The sequence below is a fragment of the Chelon labrosus genome (assembly GCF_963514085.1).
Source record: "Chelon labrosus genome assembly, chromosome: 3".
In the NCBI taxonomy this organism is placed as follows: Eukaryota; Metazoa; Chordata; class Actinopteri; order Mugiliformes; family Mugilidae; genus Chelon; species Chelon labrosus.
In genome coordinates this window covers 5,583,963-5,601,167 of record NC_140339.1, presented here as the reverse complement: position 1 = coordinate 5,601,167, position 17,205 = coordinate 5,583,963, and the positions used below count along the sequence as shown (strand labels likewise).

The window sequence follows — 17,205 nt, the reverse complement described above, 5'->3', positions numbered from 1 at the left end:
AAGAAAAGGACCGCATTGAACTGTGTAGTGTTTCGTCTATTCTACATCATCGATATATTGCATCTTTTTTTTGTGTATTGGTTAATTGTAATGTTTCTTGAAATTTCATTAAAAACTTTGACTCTTTTCCTCCTGTCAACTTTATTATGCCAATGTCTAATAATATGACTAATACAACCTTGAAATAAACTAAATATAGGTTTGCATTATTGTTTTTAACATTACATTAGGTGTATACTACCTCTACACAACAAACCAATGTGCCGTCATTGACAGTTTTCTTTAGACCTTATATAAGAATAAGAAAACCCTTTATTAGTCCTGCAATGGGGAAATTGCAGTTTACAACAGCTTACAGAAAATGCAGAATAAAAAAACGAGCAAAAAGAGTAGCTATAAAAGATAATGAAATAGAATCAGATGGAAATATTGCATGGGTTGAATTGTAATATTGCATAGACTGGTGTCAAAAAATGGTATATTGAAGGTTTTTAATTTTTATGAAGATATGCAATACATTTTGCAGCTACATACTAAATATTTTTTTTAGTTTAGTATGTCAGATCCATACAAAACTATTAAATGGGCGGCAATAGGTGTATAACAAGACTTTCTAAAAGTTAAATGTCTGTTTAAGCTGAATGAATTTGATTTAAGATTAGTTTGGATTTGTTGAAGGACACGAAATTTATTTTCGCATTCAAAAGCCTTACATTGTTTTTATAAATTAAATGGTGGACATAAATGAAATATATAACACCAAGCTTGGAAATGAAGAGAAAACGATTTTACATTATGTATTTTTGTATGAATGTAAAGAAAAAATCAGATTACTCGTTTTAATTAATTTACTCCCAGTAAAAATGCCCAAAATATAATAATATAAATATCAAAAACTGTTTTTTATATCTTGTGAGCGTATAAGATAAACGTCTCACAAATGTCCAGTCATGATTCATCGCGGTTCAGAGGCTTGTCCGCTAGATGGCGCTGTCAGACTGCAGTTGCGCAGCGGATGCAGCCTCCTAGTGCAGGTAACACTGCGGTACCGCCTCTCCTGTCGGTCCAACCAACTTGGACAACATGCTGCTCTCAAACAGACAAGTCACACCGCAGCAACTTTCTAAACCAGTCTGGATTTAAAGGTTTTTTAACCGGAGCGTCCCCCCCTCCACCCCTCCTCCACCCCCTCACACAAACTCCACACCAGGGTCGACGCTGAATCCTGAATCCTGAGTCCTGTCATGCGGACTCACCTGATACCTGGCGTCTAGGGGTTTAGGAGAAACCTTCACTTTCAAACAGGCGTGTTTTTTTTTTTATCCGTTTATTTTTTTTTTCTTTCTTGGATCGCTTACTCTGGATTTTTATTAAAATGGGTGTCCTGTGGACCGGTTGCCTTTTCCTCCTGGCGTCTTGCCTCGGATCTGGACTCGGGATCCCAAACAAATGCGACGAAGTGGGCAAAGTTTTCCAACTCAGGCAAATTGGACCGATGCAGCTGCTGCCTTCGAGTCCCAGACCAGGTATGTTAGGAGTGTTTGCTCCAAGGCTGAGCAGTTAAACCCCTCTCAAAACGGGACACTAATGCAGATATGTTATTTATTCATTCTCTTTATCATATATTTATTTATTCATAGCAACAAATCAACGATTGAGAGAAACTCAACACCTTCCTATTAAGATCTTTAACTGCTTTGTAGATTTTAACCTTTCTTTTTAAGGTTCTCTTTGTAGTTATAAAAAAATGTATGTGCACTTATAATAATCATAATAATGATAATACAGACAGTGGAACAAGAGGAGTGGATGCTGATCAATGCATCTTTTTTTTTTGGTGCAGAATAAAAGTCAATTTTTGAATAAAAGTCATATCTGCTCTTAATTTATGCTCAAAATGATCACTGTTGCCCTCTGAGCAATAGTTTCTAGACATACCAAAAACTTATTCGCTGTAAGAACCCCTGTTGTTTTGACCCCGAAACTAAAGCTGCTGAGATTACTCACTGGTCCTGGTGAAGAAGAAGTGACTCAGCCCTCCCTCCTTTCGGGCGTTTACAGCAGATAAGTGGCTTTCTGGGATAAACAGGAATTATTCCGAGTAAAGTTAGGTAAACTGGGCCTCACTTAACTTTCTGAACGCCACCCACGATAATTCTGTGGAAGGGTTTCGGGGGGGGGGGGGAATTATGGGTGTGGAAATTTCACGCAAGGGCTGTCATTGACTTGGTAAATCTTAATGGCGTTGACTGCCATCCTGCCACAAACTGCTCCCTGTAAACTCCAATTTCCCTGCTGCTGCTGCGAGGATTCAGCTGACAGAAAACCCTCAAATACCTCCTAAACCTCTAAATAACCCCTGTAATGCCATCGCCACCGCTCCTGCCCCATAAACGGGCCCGTGTTGATTTAAGTCCCTGTGCTGTTTCAGTGCAAGATTGCAAACTGGGGAAGTACTTTCTCCCGAGATAAGTTGTGTGGCGGCGGAGGCCTCCTTCAGCGACGATAAGCTCCTGATTCAGAAGACGCCAGACCCTGTGAAGACACTTGCTGCTGCTGCTGCTGCTGTGTAAAACTACCGCAGAGCTCTCTCGCAGCCTAAAAGGGGTTTCCAAGTCCAAATGCATCTTGATAATGAGAAGATGTAAATCATTTTCTTGATGGACATAGAATAGTGCTTCTTTAACATCACTAAGCGTAATGGGAGATTAAACGAAAGCTATGGTTTGGACCTTAAATGTGATTTGAGGAGTTTATCTATAATTGAGTCTTGGAAAAAAAATGGCCTCCAGACATTCCAGGAATCTGAGAGAAGGTAGAGCTGTTTCCACGTTCTGATAAGAAGAGCCAAACCAGCTTTCAGTCCACGTCCAGCAAGTCAGAGGTGCGTCACCTCGGCCAAAATCTGCAGCGTTGGAAGTGGAAATAGTTCTGTGAAGGATTTGGGTTAAAGAAGCAAGGCCCCCGGGGGCGCTTTCATGTTCTCTGTCTTATCTGGGAGACTTTGAATTCCTCCACGTGTGCCATCACCTGCTCTGCTCTGCTCTTCTCTGCTCCCTCCTCGCTTCTCGCCAGGCGGCTGATAGCGTCTACTGGCAGCAGCCCCGCCTCGCTCTGCCCAGGCATGTCGGGGAGGCTGAGGCTTTTCGGGACGCTTCTGAAGATGTTTGGATTGTCCCGCATGTGTGCAGATTGCTTACATTTGCTCGTGGCGGAAAAAAATCTGAAAGACATCAGTCCAGAGAGAGGCGATAAGGCTTTGAATCAGAGCTTGCCGCCCCCCGTCCCCGGGACGTCGGTGTGTTTTGGTTTTCCTGCTCCACTTAGGCGTTCTTCTTACGTGTTCACTGCTAGAAAAACACCAGCGTTGTTTGTCTTTCTCAGCTGTCTGCCACTTTGAAGTAATTCATGTTAGCAGAATCAGGTGCTGATGTTTCACGTGGATATGACACATTTCTTGACCTCACCTTATCACTGTAAACAGCAGGCCTAGTGTTCATTCAAATATCATCACGTACATGTGATCACACTGTGATACAGCAGCCACTGTGATGGGTGTAGGTGGCCCCAACTCTTTGCTCCAGTGTAGATTATTGAACTGAAATGTATTTTTTCATGATTCCCGGTGGATAAACCCCACTGACCTTAGCGATGCCCTAGCTTTTCCTCTTTTCCCACCAACAGCTTGACAAAATCAGACTTTATTCTTGCTTAGCCTCGTTTATGATCATGAGTGTGTTAGCATTTAGCTAACAGCGTGTTCTCTTTGCCTGTAAAAGCTAAAGCCGGGAAAGGCGGTTAGACTAGACACTTATTCATAGCCACGGGCCGTCTACGGTGTCAGAATCCACCTGATTTGACACCCTGTCTTTGGAATGAGTAAATGAAAGTGGGGCGCCCTAAAGACAGCTTGCAAATCCTTAACCCAGTTTATGCCTTTCATGTCTCTGCAATAAATATGAGTCACAGAGGTAAGCGCTTGTTTTTGTTTTTTTCCCATATATATATTAATTTATTTATTTTTTTTTTTAAACCCAAGAGATTACCAACCATTTCACAAGTTCCTGATCCTAAATGACTTTGCTGTGTGTTTAATATTACTATGACTCATCTTTCACTCAACTTATAACTCAACTTATAATAGTAATATGTGAGAGACCCAAACTGGGGCTGCACAACAAACTCCTCCTGCTACTTATTATACTAATATATACTTATCATAATTGAATGTAACCATCCTCTGCTAATTATACGTGCTTTACACCGATCAGGCACAACATTATGACCGCCTTCCTGATATTGTGTAGGTCTCCCTTGTGCCTCCAAAGCAGTTGTGACTCATCAGGGAATGGACATGGGCCTTCTGAGGGTGTCCTGTGGTGTCTGGCAACAGGATGTTCTTAGTTGGGGTTGCCTTTGGGTACTATGGGTTGATCAGTTTGGGATCTAGTGAATTTGGATGCCAGGTCAACACCTTGTGCTGTTCTTCATGCTTTTTTTTTTAGTTGTTCCTAAAGCGTTTTTGTGTGTGTGCCTGTGTCAGGCTGCATCCTGCTGGGGATGGCTGCTGCCATCAAGGAGTGTCATTGCTATGGGGTGGGGGTGCCTGGTCTGGTCTAGGTGGGTGCTACGTGTCTAAGTAACATCCACATGAATGAATGCCAGGTCCAAAAGTTTCCCAGCAGAACACTGAATTGTCATTGATCGGTGTTATTTACTTATCCCGTCAGTGGTCATAATGTTGTGGCTGATCGGTGTGTGTTTCACAGTAATCCTTGTGCGATAGTGTCAGCACTTTTTGTATTTTACTCCATTTCGTTGCAGCTGTCACTTTATGGGAGCAACTGTAACAAATTGATTTCCCTGAATGATCAATAAAGTTTTCTGGTTTTGATGAAATCTCATAAAGTAAGATGTAACTCTTGTCTTCCTAGCCGCTGTCCATGATGTAAACATTTGATTATTTTTCATCTCTCTCAGGTTCAGACCTTCAGATTTGCACGACCAAGAACCTGACGTGCTGCACCAAAAAGATGGAGGAAAAGTACCAGGTGGCGGCCCGGAGAGACGTCCAGAACCTCCTCCAGACGTCCAGCTCCAGCCTCAAGTTGCTCATATCGCGCAACGTGGCTGCTTTTCAAGGTACCATTTGGCTGCTTTGTTTATGCATCGCCGTTCATAAGCGCGTGCTGAGTGCAGATGTCATCGTAAAAACCTGTGTGTTTGTGTGTACTCCCGAGCCGGAGTATACTTTGAGGGTTTGTGTGGGTGCTGTAAAAACAGTGGATGAGTTGGTGTGTGTGTGTATGGAGCCACTTCAGAGCAAACAGAGCCGGGTCTGTCCTCCTTCCAGATCTCCCGGCTCCATCTGATCTTCAGATTAGATAGTTTCGCTGTTCCTGTTAGAGGCCGTCTGCGAGGGTAACGTCTGTCAGGGATAAGACCTGGGGCTTCTACTAGTAAACTCTCTCCCTGTGCAAGCTGTCCCGATAAACTGTGCCCTGCCGATAAAATGAAGCCCTCATCTTACCCTCATGTTTACGGATGATCTCATCGTCAAGTGGACATCCATCCCCGCATTTCTATTGTTTTCCATTCCTCACCGTCCATTCACTCGGCAGTGGCTTACAGGTAGCGACTTGCCTCTTTCTGTCTCTTTCTCTGTGCTCTCCTTGCCCGGTGTGGGACGTCTCCTCCACTCTATCCCGTCGTATGATGACTGGAATAGGTGGGCAACAAACACAGAGCCTTTGACTTCAATGTACAGCCTTAGACATGTCATTAAACCAATTCACTTTAACGACGTCTCTCAGTTTAAAGACATGCTCTTATCCTCCCCCTTGACTCTAAAATGATTTATAGGAGAGTCTTGCGTGATCACAGTAGTTTAGCTGCAGTCTGCGGGGGCAATGCCCCGTCTTCCCTCGTCGGGTGTTTCATGCGACTGTTCAGGCTCTGCAGCTGTGATAACTGTTTCTTTGGCGTTCGTCCACGCACAAGCCGTTTAAAGTGGGTCAGGTATTTTCACTTAACGGAATAACCTCATCAAGCATTATTTAAAGAAGATTGATTTGTTGTGACTTTAATTTTTTTTAGGCGCAGTTTAATGCACGCTTGGAAATGTACCGGGTATTTATGCCAACGGGAAGGTGACTCTGGGATCAAACTAAAAACGAGCTACAGCGTCTGCATCCACTGTTTAAAGCAGTCTGAGAATCTGAAGAGGTCTTTTTCTAGAAACTGCCTTAAGGTTACAGGCTCACAAGGCAGCAAGTCAAACAAGGCTGCAGGAGCTGGTAGCTGCTCGAAAATCCACACAAAACAAGCAGCACTCACATGGTTTCGTCTGTGGAATGGCAACCAGTGTGCCCCCCCCCACCCCTCCCGCTCCTCCCGCCCCCCTCGACCCTGCCAAACCAAACAGAGTTCCCCGTCAACACCGGCTTCCATCAGTCAACAAACACAGGCGGCTGCTTCCAACATCCAGGCTGCGTAATACAAGTGGCAACAGACGTTCAGTAATTTAGGGAGCATATTAGAGTCACAGCTGCAGTGGAGCTGCTCCGAAAATTAGATGTGTTAAATCATTATGGTGCGTTAAGCTGTTTTTGCGATGCCCTTTTTTTTTAGCAGACCAAACCAGGGCTGCGGAAAACAATTGCATCATGTATTATTTATTTATTTTTGGTGTCTGAATCTCAGAAAATGGTGAAAAATGCTCAATTCCCCTGAAGTCTAACCATCTAAGAAACAAAAACACTGAATGAACATGATAATTTTTTGTACTGTTGCTTGAAAAATGGCAAGCTTCAAAGGGCAAATGGATTCATAGTGGAGTTTAAGTAACAAAAACAGTTTGTCACAATCAGGCATAACATTATGACCACCTTCCTAATATTGCGCAGGTCTCCCTTGTGCCTCCAAAACAGTTGTGATTCATCAGAGAATGGACATGGGCCTTCTGAGGGTGTCCTGTGGTGTCTGGAAACAGGATGTTGTCAGTGGGGGGCCACTGAGGGGAGGGGGCCTCTGTGGATCATCCCACAGATACTTGATCAGTTTGGGATCTAGTGAATTTGGAGGCCAGGTCAACACCTTGTGCTGTTCTTCATGTTTTTTTTGAGTTGTTCCTAAAGCGTTTGCCAGTGTCAGGCTGCATCCTGCATCAAGGAGTGTCATTGTCTGGTCTAGGTGGGTGCTACATGTCTAAGTCACATCCACATGAATGAATGCCAGGTCCAAAAGTTTCCCAGCAGAACATTGAATTGTCACAAGATGGTCAATGTTATTCACTTCTCCCGTTAGTGGTTTTAATGTTGTGGCTGATCAGTGTATGGACACATTCAGTTCTCTCGCTGCATGAGATCAACCAGGTGCGTCAAAATGTATACCCTAACTCATTTGTCTTCTTTTTAAAAACTGCTGCGTTTACATGCTTTGTTGCGTCTTCACTGACTTGTTGGTGGCGTGTTGGTGCACTACCGCCACCATCTGTCCATCAGGCGAACAGATGAATTGATCGGCAAGATGACCCTGCAGATGTTTTTGCTTGCTTGGCCGATGAAATCATCTCCACATCTACAGGACGCCACCCTTAACCGACTTTATACTTTCAGCCGTAATCAGATCACCTCTTCTCCTGTTATTGTTTAGATCGTTTAGAGAGATCACTAAAGCCTAGTGACCAATTTGGACGTCGCAAACCGAGTTACTTGCTAAGTATCCCTCTTCACCATTTGAGTAAATCTGCGCTGATGAAAGCTGATACTCGTTCAGACGTCGATGCAGACTCTTTGGCTCGCAGCCTGCAGTCTGTTTACGTGCAAGCGGAGCCACCCACGTGGCATTGTTCTGTTTGGCTGTAGATGTTTTAAGAGGCTTTGTCACACGGACAAAACTCGCTGCGGCACAATGTGTAAGGGAAGCATGGGGGGGACAGAAACATCTCAGATCTCAACAGACGATCTCATGTGCAGACGTAAAAGAATCACAAGTCAAGCATTTAACACGTTGCTCCAATCTAGGGAGTGTTCAGTGACGCCGAATTAATACGAGTGAATTGCGTCTTATACATCTTGAGTGACTGCAGGTTTTGTTTAGGGTGTTTTCAGATTGTAATGAAAGTGGAAAGGGGCCAACAAGCGTACAGGCCGCCTTGAAATTGAAATAAAACTTCAGCGTTGCCCGGGTGCCCTCAAAACACTCACCAGTTTTGCGGTGCGTAGGAGGCAAAATGGACAGGAAAGATGTGTCTCTTAGCGGAAAACAAGCCCTATAGATTTAGTCTCCAAATGATTGGCAGCCCGCACTGTAATTTGAGAGACAACGGAGAACAAGCAGAGTGTATAATGCATTACAACCACAGACAGGAAGAAGGACGAGTTAAAAGGGGGGCAGGCTAATGTGGTCATTTGTTTTCTGCAAAGCCTTCAATTAGGCATCTTTTATATGATTTAGCTGAGGGGAGAGGGGGTGAAAAAAATTGAAGGAATGTAGCTGGATAACAGCCTGAAACACTCAGGAGACAAGGAGAAATAAAGCACGACCATAAAATGCTATTTAAAACGCATTTTTTTTTTTTTGGTTTTTGTTTGTCCCCGTGGGGGATTTAATGCTTGAGTTTTTCTGCTTGTAATGCGCCACAGTTGGAAAAAAAAAAAACTTTAAGGGCATCTTTAAGGCAGAAAATGCAAGGTAGTTTAACGTAATAAGCAGCGCAAATAAGTGAAAACAAGCGACTGAGCTTTTAATTATGAGCAGAGCTTCAAAGCAAAGCTCATCCCGCTGTTACGGCTCATTAGATCTTACTCTGTTCTTCAGAGATATGTGTCACAGGGTTTCAATATCTCGTCCTTAAACGAACCCGACTGCTGTCTTTCAGGTCATTTCACAGTTAAATGATAGCTCGACAGCTGTTACGTTAAAAAAAAAAAAATAAGGACTGAGTTGATGGCATGCTGTCATGAGACGGCCTTTCAGCTTTCCAGCGCTTTTTTATTTTTTTTTATTTCCCCTTCCCACTCCTAGTCTGTCAGTAAGTCTCTCAGGACTGCTTGTTTTCATTCGGCTGGTTGCGAGGCTTCTCCGTCCCAACAACGCACAAATATGCAGCCCGCTGAGCAGGGCTTCGGGGGAGATCCTTTTTCATCTCGTGCAGGTTTGTCTTACATCCATGGCAACCGACCTGTGCAGTCCAAAGCGCCCCGTAGGGTTGGAGTCGCATAAAACTCGAAACCTGCTCTGAATCAGCTGTTGAGACGCCCGTGAGAGTGTTTTTTTTTTCTCAAATCATAGCAAAGTGATCTCTGAGATCACCAGATGAAAGCTTCGCCCTTGCCTGGGAGAAGCTTTGATTTTGGGGATTTACTTGGAGAGCAAAGCATTGAATTGAGCACTTGAACTGAAGGATATTCTGGTTTTTGTAGATAATATATTCAGGAATTCATTATAAGTCCATCCCTGCAGATCTTGCATTCTTTTAATTGAACCTGAAACCAGCAACACGTTGAAGAACGCGCATTGCTGCACACACTCGCTGGGAATAAATCCTCAGTCTACGTGTTTGCGTGCAGTTACATCACGCGTGTTGTTATAAAATGTGCAATCGCGGTAATCTTTGCTTGAGATCTTTCTAAAGAACTGTTTCCCTTCACTTCTGTGCAGAAGACTGAATCGACTCTCAGATGACTCAGCTTAGCTCTGAAAACTCTGTCCAAAGGTAAACATATCCACCTGCCGTCGCCTCTAAACCTCAAACAAACTGTTGCTCTAAACTCATTAAATACCGATTAGGGGCTGACAGTGAGTCGTACAATAATCCATATTTAGTTTATTTGATCTTGACAGAAATGGGAGCTGTATTGTGTTACCCGGAGCCATTACTTCCCGGAGGCTTTGTGAGAGGTTGTCAGATTATCTTTGCTTATTTTTGAATTTAAAAAGAAAGATACAAAGGTTTAATTAGTAGACTTTAGCGGTGTTGATGGTAGGATTTGAGGCAGGCTGTCAGTTCCTGCGTGCTTTCAGTGCGTATGCTAAGCTAGGCTATTCAACTCCTGCCTCCGTGCATGCAAAGTCATCAGCTTCTTACGTGCAGCCTCATTTTACGGGGAACTCACAAGTGTTCATGTAGTCACAGTTTCCTAAGAACAAAGGCAAAGAGTTTAGTGACGTGTTAAAATAAAAACGGATGAGCAATAAAACAAAATAAAAAAAAATAACAACCCATAATTCATCTCAAAGCCTCCGGCAGCTCTACATGACCACTTGATGAGCACGTCCAGACTGGCTGTTATAAATGTACTTCTCCTGCTCCTTTAATGTGTGTGTCACGAAGCTGTTGTGACCATTAACACTCTGTGGCTTGAGGTCTTCCTTCCAGTCAGTGTGTCATTTTGGTTTCTAGCCTGGGAAGGAAAAAATTTCTAGAGAACACGAGAGGATCCGGCAGACACAGTCAGTCAAAAAGCCTCTCGCTTCTAATTGAAGGCTTCTGTTTTGACTCGAGCAGCGCTGATGAATGAGTGAAATATTAAACTTGCAGGGCTGACTGCAGGTATCGCTGAAGTGGAAACCCAGCCTGTCGTTCTCATGACTTGCAGTTTGCCCTCATAAATGCCAATTTCTGTTTACCAGCTTTTAAAGCGACGTCCTTTTACATCCTTTTACTCTTGAAATTGAAAAGGAGTGCAGCTGAATGCCGGCGGCCCCTCAGCTCGACAATCAGCTGTCAAATTAACTTAACTAACACTCTGTGCCAACAAACGAGGAGCTCTCGATAAAGAAGGTGGATGTAAAGTTTTTTTTTTTTTTTGATTGCTGCCGATTAGGCAGATGATGTAAGCCTCCACTGAGACGTTCTATTTCAGTGCATAAATGCTGGTTAAGTCCAGTAAAGTCACCGCTCCACTGTTGGCTGACGCCCATGTGAACCGCAGCATCCTGGGTTTGAATCCTATAAAAGAATATTTTTGATTTCTCTTAAAAAAACAGACACAATGGATGATGTCAGTCGGCAAGTTCCAAATATGCCGGAGGAGCATGAATTAGGTTTTTAATTGTGACCAACAACAAAGAAAGAGGTCAGTTGTGTGCAAGCACTAGAATAGGAAACTGTGCACAATGCCAAAACTTACTGTATACTGTACGTCACATACAAATATTGAATAAGGTTGATGCAAAGCCAGTTTGCCGTCATACAAAAACCGCGTATATACTGCAACACACTGTTATTCTTTTGAGGCATCTGTGCCTTTATTTCCTTTCCTTTGGAAGCCTCATCATTCATCATGTTTGTTTGGGCCTTAAGGCAGGTTCTTGCAATATTTCTACTTCTCCTTCAGAGAGCCAGTTATGAAACTACACAGTGTTGGACACTCCTCTCTTTAGAGCCCCGAGCGGTTGTGGTGTAAAACATCATAAAAAATCTAAACACAACTTGTATTTATTACCAAAGGGTCAGTTAAGGCTGGAATCCATAATAGTGTTTGTTATATCATTATTATCCTTATTAGTTTAGTTTGTCTTGAAACCAGTGCATGAGAACTTAAAGGGGAATTACTGTTTTTTACAACCTGGACCTTATTTGTGGCATAAAATACGATTGTTTACTCACCCATATAACTTTGGTGTAATTTGGAGTCGTTTGTCAGATATTTACATCCACGTATATCCATATAGTGGGAGTGACTGGGGCACCGAAACGCAGCCTCTAAATAACGCATTATTTGCCTCGAAACTCGTTCATTTCACCAATATTTTGTTACGATAAGCTAGTGCTATTCCCTGTTGAGTCCGGAATTACCTGTTATCATCATCCGGGGTCTGTAGATTGACCTACTAACTTCTCACCTGGATGATGTCATCTCTGAGCGCCGCGCGCACCTGCGGCGGTCAGCTTGTTTACCTGTAATTTGCTACTGCTAGTTTTCTGCAACATGTCTGAATATTTTTCCGATTCTGAGGTTGTGGACGACGACTTTGTTTTTAATGATGGACGTCCTTACCGTTTTGAGCCAGAGTGTACGGATGAGGAGCTCGTTGAAAGGATGATGCGGAGGCAGAGAGAGGAAGAGCTGGCCAGAGAACAACAAACCGCTGCACGTCCGTGAATAGATAACAGGTAACTCTGGACTCAATGGGGAATAGCACTAGCGTATCATAACAAAATATTGGTGAAATGAACGAGTTTTGTGGCAGATAATGCGTTATTTAGAGGCTGCGTTTCGGTGCCCCAGTCACTCCCACTATATGGATATACGCGGTGCTCCACTGGCGCTAAATATCTTCCGAAGGACTCCAAATGACACCAGAGTTATATGGGTGAGTAAAAGAACGTATTTTATGCGAGAAATAAGGTCCAGGTTGTAAAAAACAATAATTCCTCTTTAAATCATTGCAGTTACTGGTGTTAACCGTGCTCTTCGTAAGCTGCTTGTAGTTTGTCAGGTTTCACTAAAATATTTGCACCCTCTTAGTTGGTGGTATGTTGAGTGTTTATATCTATTGAGACGTGCGTCTTTCTTTAATGTGCGTAATGCCGACTCTGGCCCGTTTGCTAATAACTCACATGACTCATGCGATGTGAGATCGGCGTTCTAAAAGTAACGGCCGAGAAGCAGCCGCGCACGTTTAACGAACGGCTCCTCTGCAGTCCACATTCCTCCAAGAATGTCAAAGCCGTAAAAAACAGATATTGTGCGCGACCAGCTCTGACCAGCGCTGCATCACTGACTACAGTAACGCAGTGTTTGCTTCCAGTAAAGTTTCTATGTTGGTCACAAATTGGCCGCTCGCCTCAGTCGGGGGAAAATATGCAGCTTTTTATAGGACTCTGCATTTTAGGATCTTTTGTCTCGGGAACGAACATTCCTCGTGCTCCTCTCAGAAACGGCCAGGCTGCTTTTAAACTGGTCGTGTCCAAAAAAGAGGTTTCTAGTTGTGAAACAGTACTTAATACTACAACGTTAGAGGTAGAAATATCTGTAGTTAGGAGCTTTTTAGAATCTGTCTGTCAGTGCCTTCACCACGTTAGTCCAGACTGAAATATCTCAACAACTATTGGATGAACTGCCCTCAAATTATATTTAGAAATTCATGATCACTGACACGAAGGTTCTGGGTTCTGGGACTTTCTATGTGGTTTTTGCATGTTCTCCCTGTGTCTGCGTGGGTTCTAAATTGGCCGTAGGTATGAGTGTGAATGGTTGCCTGTCTCTCTGTTTTTATAATGATGTTTACATTGGCATATACACGGATCAGCCACAGCATTATGACCACTGACAGGAGAAGTGAATAACATTGACCATCTTGTGACAAGTTAATGTTCTGCTGGGAAACTTTTGGACCTGGCATTCATTCATGTGGATGTTACTTAGACATGTAGCACCCACCTAGACCAGACCAGGCACAGCCACCCCATAGCAATGACACTCCTTGATGGCAGCAGCCATCCCCAGCAGGATGCAGCCTGACACAGACACACTTTCCTACAAAAACACTTTTGGAACAACAAAAAAAAAAAACATGAGAAACAGCACAAGGTGTTGACCTGGCCTCCAGATTCACTAGATCCCAAACTGATCAAGTATCTGTGGGATGATCCACAGAGGCCCCTCCCCTCAAAGGGGGCCCCCCACACTAACTACATTCTGTTGCCAGACACTACAGGACACCCTCAGAAGGCCCATGTCCATTCTCTGAGGAGTCACAACTGTTTTGGAGACACAAGGGAGACCTACACAATATTAGGAAGGTGGTCATAATTGTATTTTCACTGGGTTACAGGAGTTTGAAATTGGTTCTTCTTTCTCTGAGTCCACTGTGATGCTCTGCAATGTTTCTACAGTAGCCCAGAACTGACAAACACTAGCTTCACAGACCACCACGCTAGGGTCTCCTACATTTTTGGATAGAGAGGGCTATTTATTGGCTGCTGTCTGCAGCCCGGCCCCTAGATATGGATCAGAGTCTCTGTTTGCCAAGTACTTTGTTTACGACCAAATTCCTGCAAAACTTAACATATTGCCTCCACTGTATTTTGTGTATGTTTCACATTAGCAAACATTAGCATGCTAACATGCTAAATTAACGTGATCACGGTGAACATTACACATGCTGAACATCATCACGCAGGTGTTTTTACAGTGAGCATGTTAGCTCTTGTTTAGCATTTATCTCAGGGCACTCCTGTCCCTGAGAATAGCTCCACAGAGCACAACACGACGCCTGTAAACTCTCGGTGAATACACAAAGATCTTTTTGTCAAACGTAAAAAAGGTATGAATCAATCTTTGTGAGTGCGCAGTGAAAGATGAGAACATCTGCTAGTGAAACGATTCCAACTAACCTTGTGGACTGTGTAATGATGAAGGTGTGATCAAAGCGTGTGCATAAGCTGAATAAAATGACTGGCGGCTGGGTTTGTTTGAAGATTTCATAGGTTAATTCTCACAACTAGTCTTCAAATCCAACCTCCACTCTGGTTCTTTGTGTAGGACCTTTCATTTTGCAGACTCTTTGTCCGCCAGGTCTGCAGCCGTCCCTTCTTTGTTGTCAGTCTTAGGAGTTGTGAGTGCGGGTATACGTATGGGTGTGGGTGTGTGCATGTCAGCCATCGCAGGGGCCTCTCTTCGAGATTCCCACAGAATTTGAGCTTGGCTTTGTGATTCAAGGCTGGACAGTTGATCCAGGGGAGGACAGAGGCTGAAAAAGAATGCGAAGAAGAAGAAGAATGACCGACTGAAGGAGAGAAAGTTGGGAGGACGCCAGATCCTATTGAAAGTCTTTGCACACTGTTTGAAGTCAGAGGATGAGGATTTAGAGGGAAGCGGGATTATTCAGAGTCAATACCCTCCTTTTGCAGTTTGGGCCCGCTGCAGAGAAACAATGTATTCAGACTAACCGAGGCTGTTCTCCCTCTCTGTCATCTCCCGTGTCAGCTCCTGTCTCAGACATGCTGGTTAGCGTTGCACTTTTCTAATCGTGTTGCCATTCCCTGTACTCGCAGGTATTTGTTTGACATTTTGGCAAATACACTTATTTGTTTTTCTTGCAGAAAGCTCAAGGATTGATGCCACTTTTATATCTGCCACTTACACCTGGAGCTACAACCGGCAGTTGGTTAACTTTGCTGAGCAGGAAATCAATCTGTTTCTTCCTTGGCTAAAAGAAATGTGCCCTGCAGAACCTCTAAATCTCACCAATTAGCACCTGTTTAGTCCAATCGAAGCCCAAAGGGTAATATCGCCGGTTAAGTCATTTTTAGGGAGACATTTCAGTCTATTACAGGTTTAAATGTCTATAAAAATTCAAGTCCGCTTCAATAAAGATAAAGACTCTATAAGAGATTAACAAAATTCACCAGAAATTAATGTCATCTGGCTTTTTACACGACTAGAGTTTAAATACCTGCAGCCTCATACAGCAGTAGGCTCCAAGTTATACCTGAATTCCTTTTCTTCATAACAGCGGTCAGGATATCTTTTTATTTGAGGCTCCTGTAAAGTTCAGATCTCTTTACCAAAGTTAAAATATTCAGTCTGTACTGACTGTACTTCTGTTTCGGTTTTACATCAGTTACGTGGATGCTTCCCGAAATGATGGATATGTTTACATGTTTGTAGAGAGCCGAGATCCGATCACAAGTGGCTGAGACGCACAATGCCAGGTGTGAGGAGACGTACTTGATCAGATTACCCGAGATGCACTTTAGTGCAAGGCAGTGTTGCTACATGGGGAATGAAGAAATATTGTATTGTCGCTTTAAAATGATCATATTTTGACCCAAACTATCGTATGCACCTCTTTGCACAATCACCGCTGCCATCCTTAACTATCAAAATAAAAGCATCGGCACCACCCTCTGCATGCAGAACTGCCTCAACAGTTGAAACTGAACTGTTTTCCTATGGGTGTCCGTGTCTGTGCTACCAGAAGTCCAAACTCGTGGTTATTTTTTTAAGTTTGCTGCGGTGCCAATGCAGCTGTGCAAAAAAACACGAGCTGCAAACACTGCTGATGTGATTGACGCTTAGCCAGCCAGGTACGAGCTGATGGGGTATGAGCAGGCATCAGTTTCCGGTGATGGGTGGGTATTCGCGTACTTTTTTGGGTGCACGGAAATGCCCAAGCTATATGTTTCGCCTTTTTTAAAAGCATTTGGGCGGCACAGTGGTGCAGTGGTTAGCGCTGATGCCTCACAGCAACAAGGTTCTGGGTTTGCATCCATCGGCTGCCTGGGGCCTTTCTGTTTAGAGTTTGCATGTTCTCCCTGTGTCTGCGTCCCAGCGCCCAAATGAGTGATTCTAAATTGGCGTGGTTGTCTGTCTCTCTGTGTTAGGCCTGTGATAGACTGGAGACCTGTCCAGGCTGCCCCCTGCGAACTTCCAGAAGACAAGCGGTTACAATGAATGAATGAATGAATAAAAGTATTTATCGTATGAATACAAAAATTACATCGGTGCCGGGTGTGACCAGGGTTTAACCTTGACAAGAAAGTTACTAACTCTTCCACAGTATCACCGACTGTAACCCGATTTCTGAGTGAGATTGAGATTTTGTTTATTTTTAATGCTTTGCAGAACACAAACCTAAAGCCTTTTTATATTGTTTTTTTACATAGATAACTTTGTAACGGCCAAGATCCTCATCTGGCATTCCTACAGAAACCACTGAGTGATGTTGGTGTCAGATGGAGAAGCTAATTGCAGACTCCCGATCACTGTACGTGTTTTCAGTTCACTGCTGCTCACCGAGATCCACTTCGCATGGCGCACTTGAGCTCGAGTCCCTGCACTATTTCCGTGTCGGAAATGGACGCTAGCTATCGCACACACTCGCCAACGTGAACACGCACCCACGCTGACTTTCACCGTCTTACATTTTCCCCTCTCTCTCTCTCTCTCTCTGAAACGCAGACATTTTCGCCACACACTGCACTGCAGCCGTTCACCGCATAGAGATGAGCCCCTAAAAATACACACACACTTGTCAGCACTTTACACTGTCTCCTGTGTGCCTGTTTGAAATGGAGATTTATGGCTTCTGGCTGTTGTCTTAAGGCCATTTTCCTAGTTTAGACGATACAGCATGTGGCTAAACAGGAACTTTCTTTGACAGATATACACAGTTTTCTCTTTCTCCTTTTAGACATTTACATAGAGTTGACTGGTGTGGAGACCAGCAGGGTAATATGCCAGTGTTATG

At 43.6% G+C, this 17,205-nt stretch overlaps 1 protein-coding gene across 1 annotated transcript in view; it reads left to right on the top strand.

The window, feature by feature from the left end:
- The first annotated feature begins 4,945 nt into the window (after positions 1-4,945).
- The window catches only part of gpc5a (glypican 5a), a 133,728-nt gene continuing 121,468 nt past the window's right edge, over positions 4,946-17,205 (top strand). Inside the window, exon 1 of the mRNA XM_084541018.1 lies at positions 4,946-5,142. Coding sequence (XP_084397144.1) covers positions 5,034-5,142 — 109 coding nt within the window. The 5' untranslated portion in view covers positions 4,946-5,033. The remainder of the gene's footprint in view (positions 5,143-17,205) is intronic.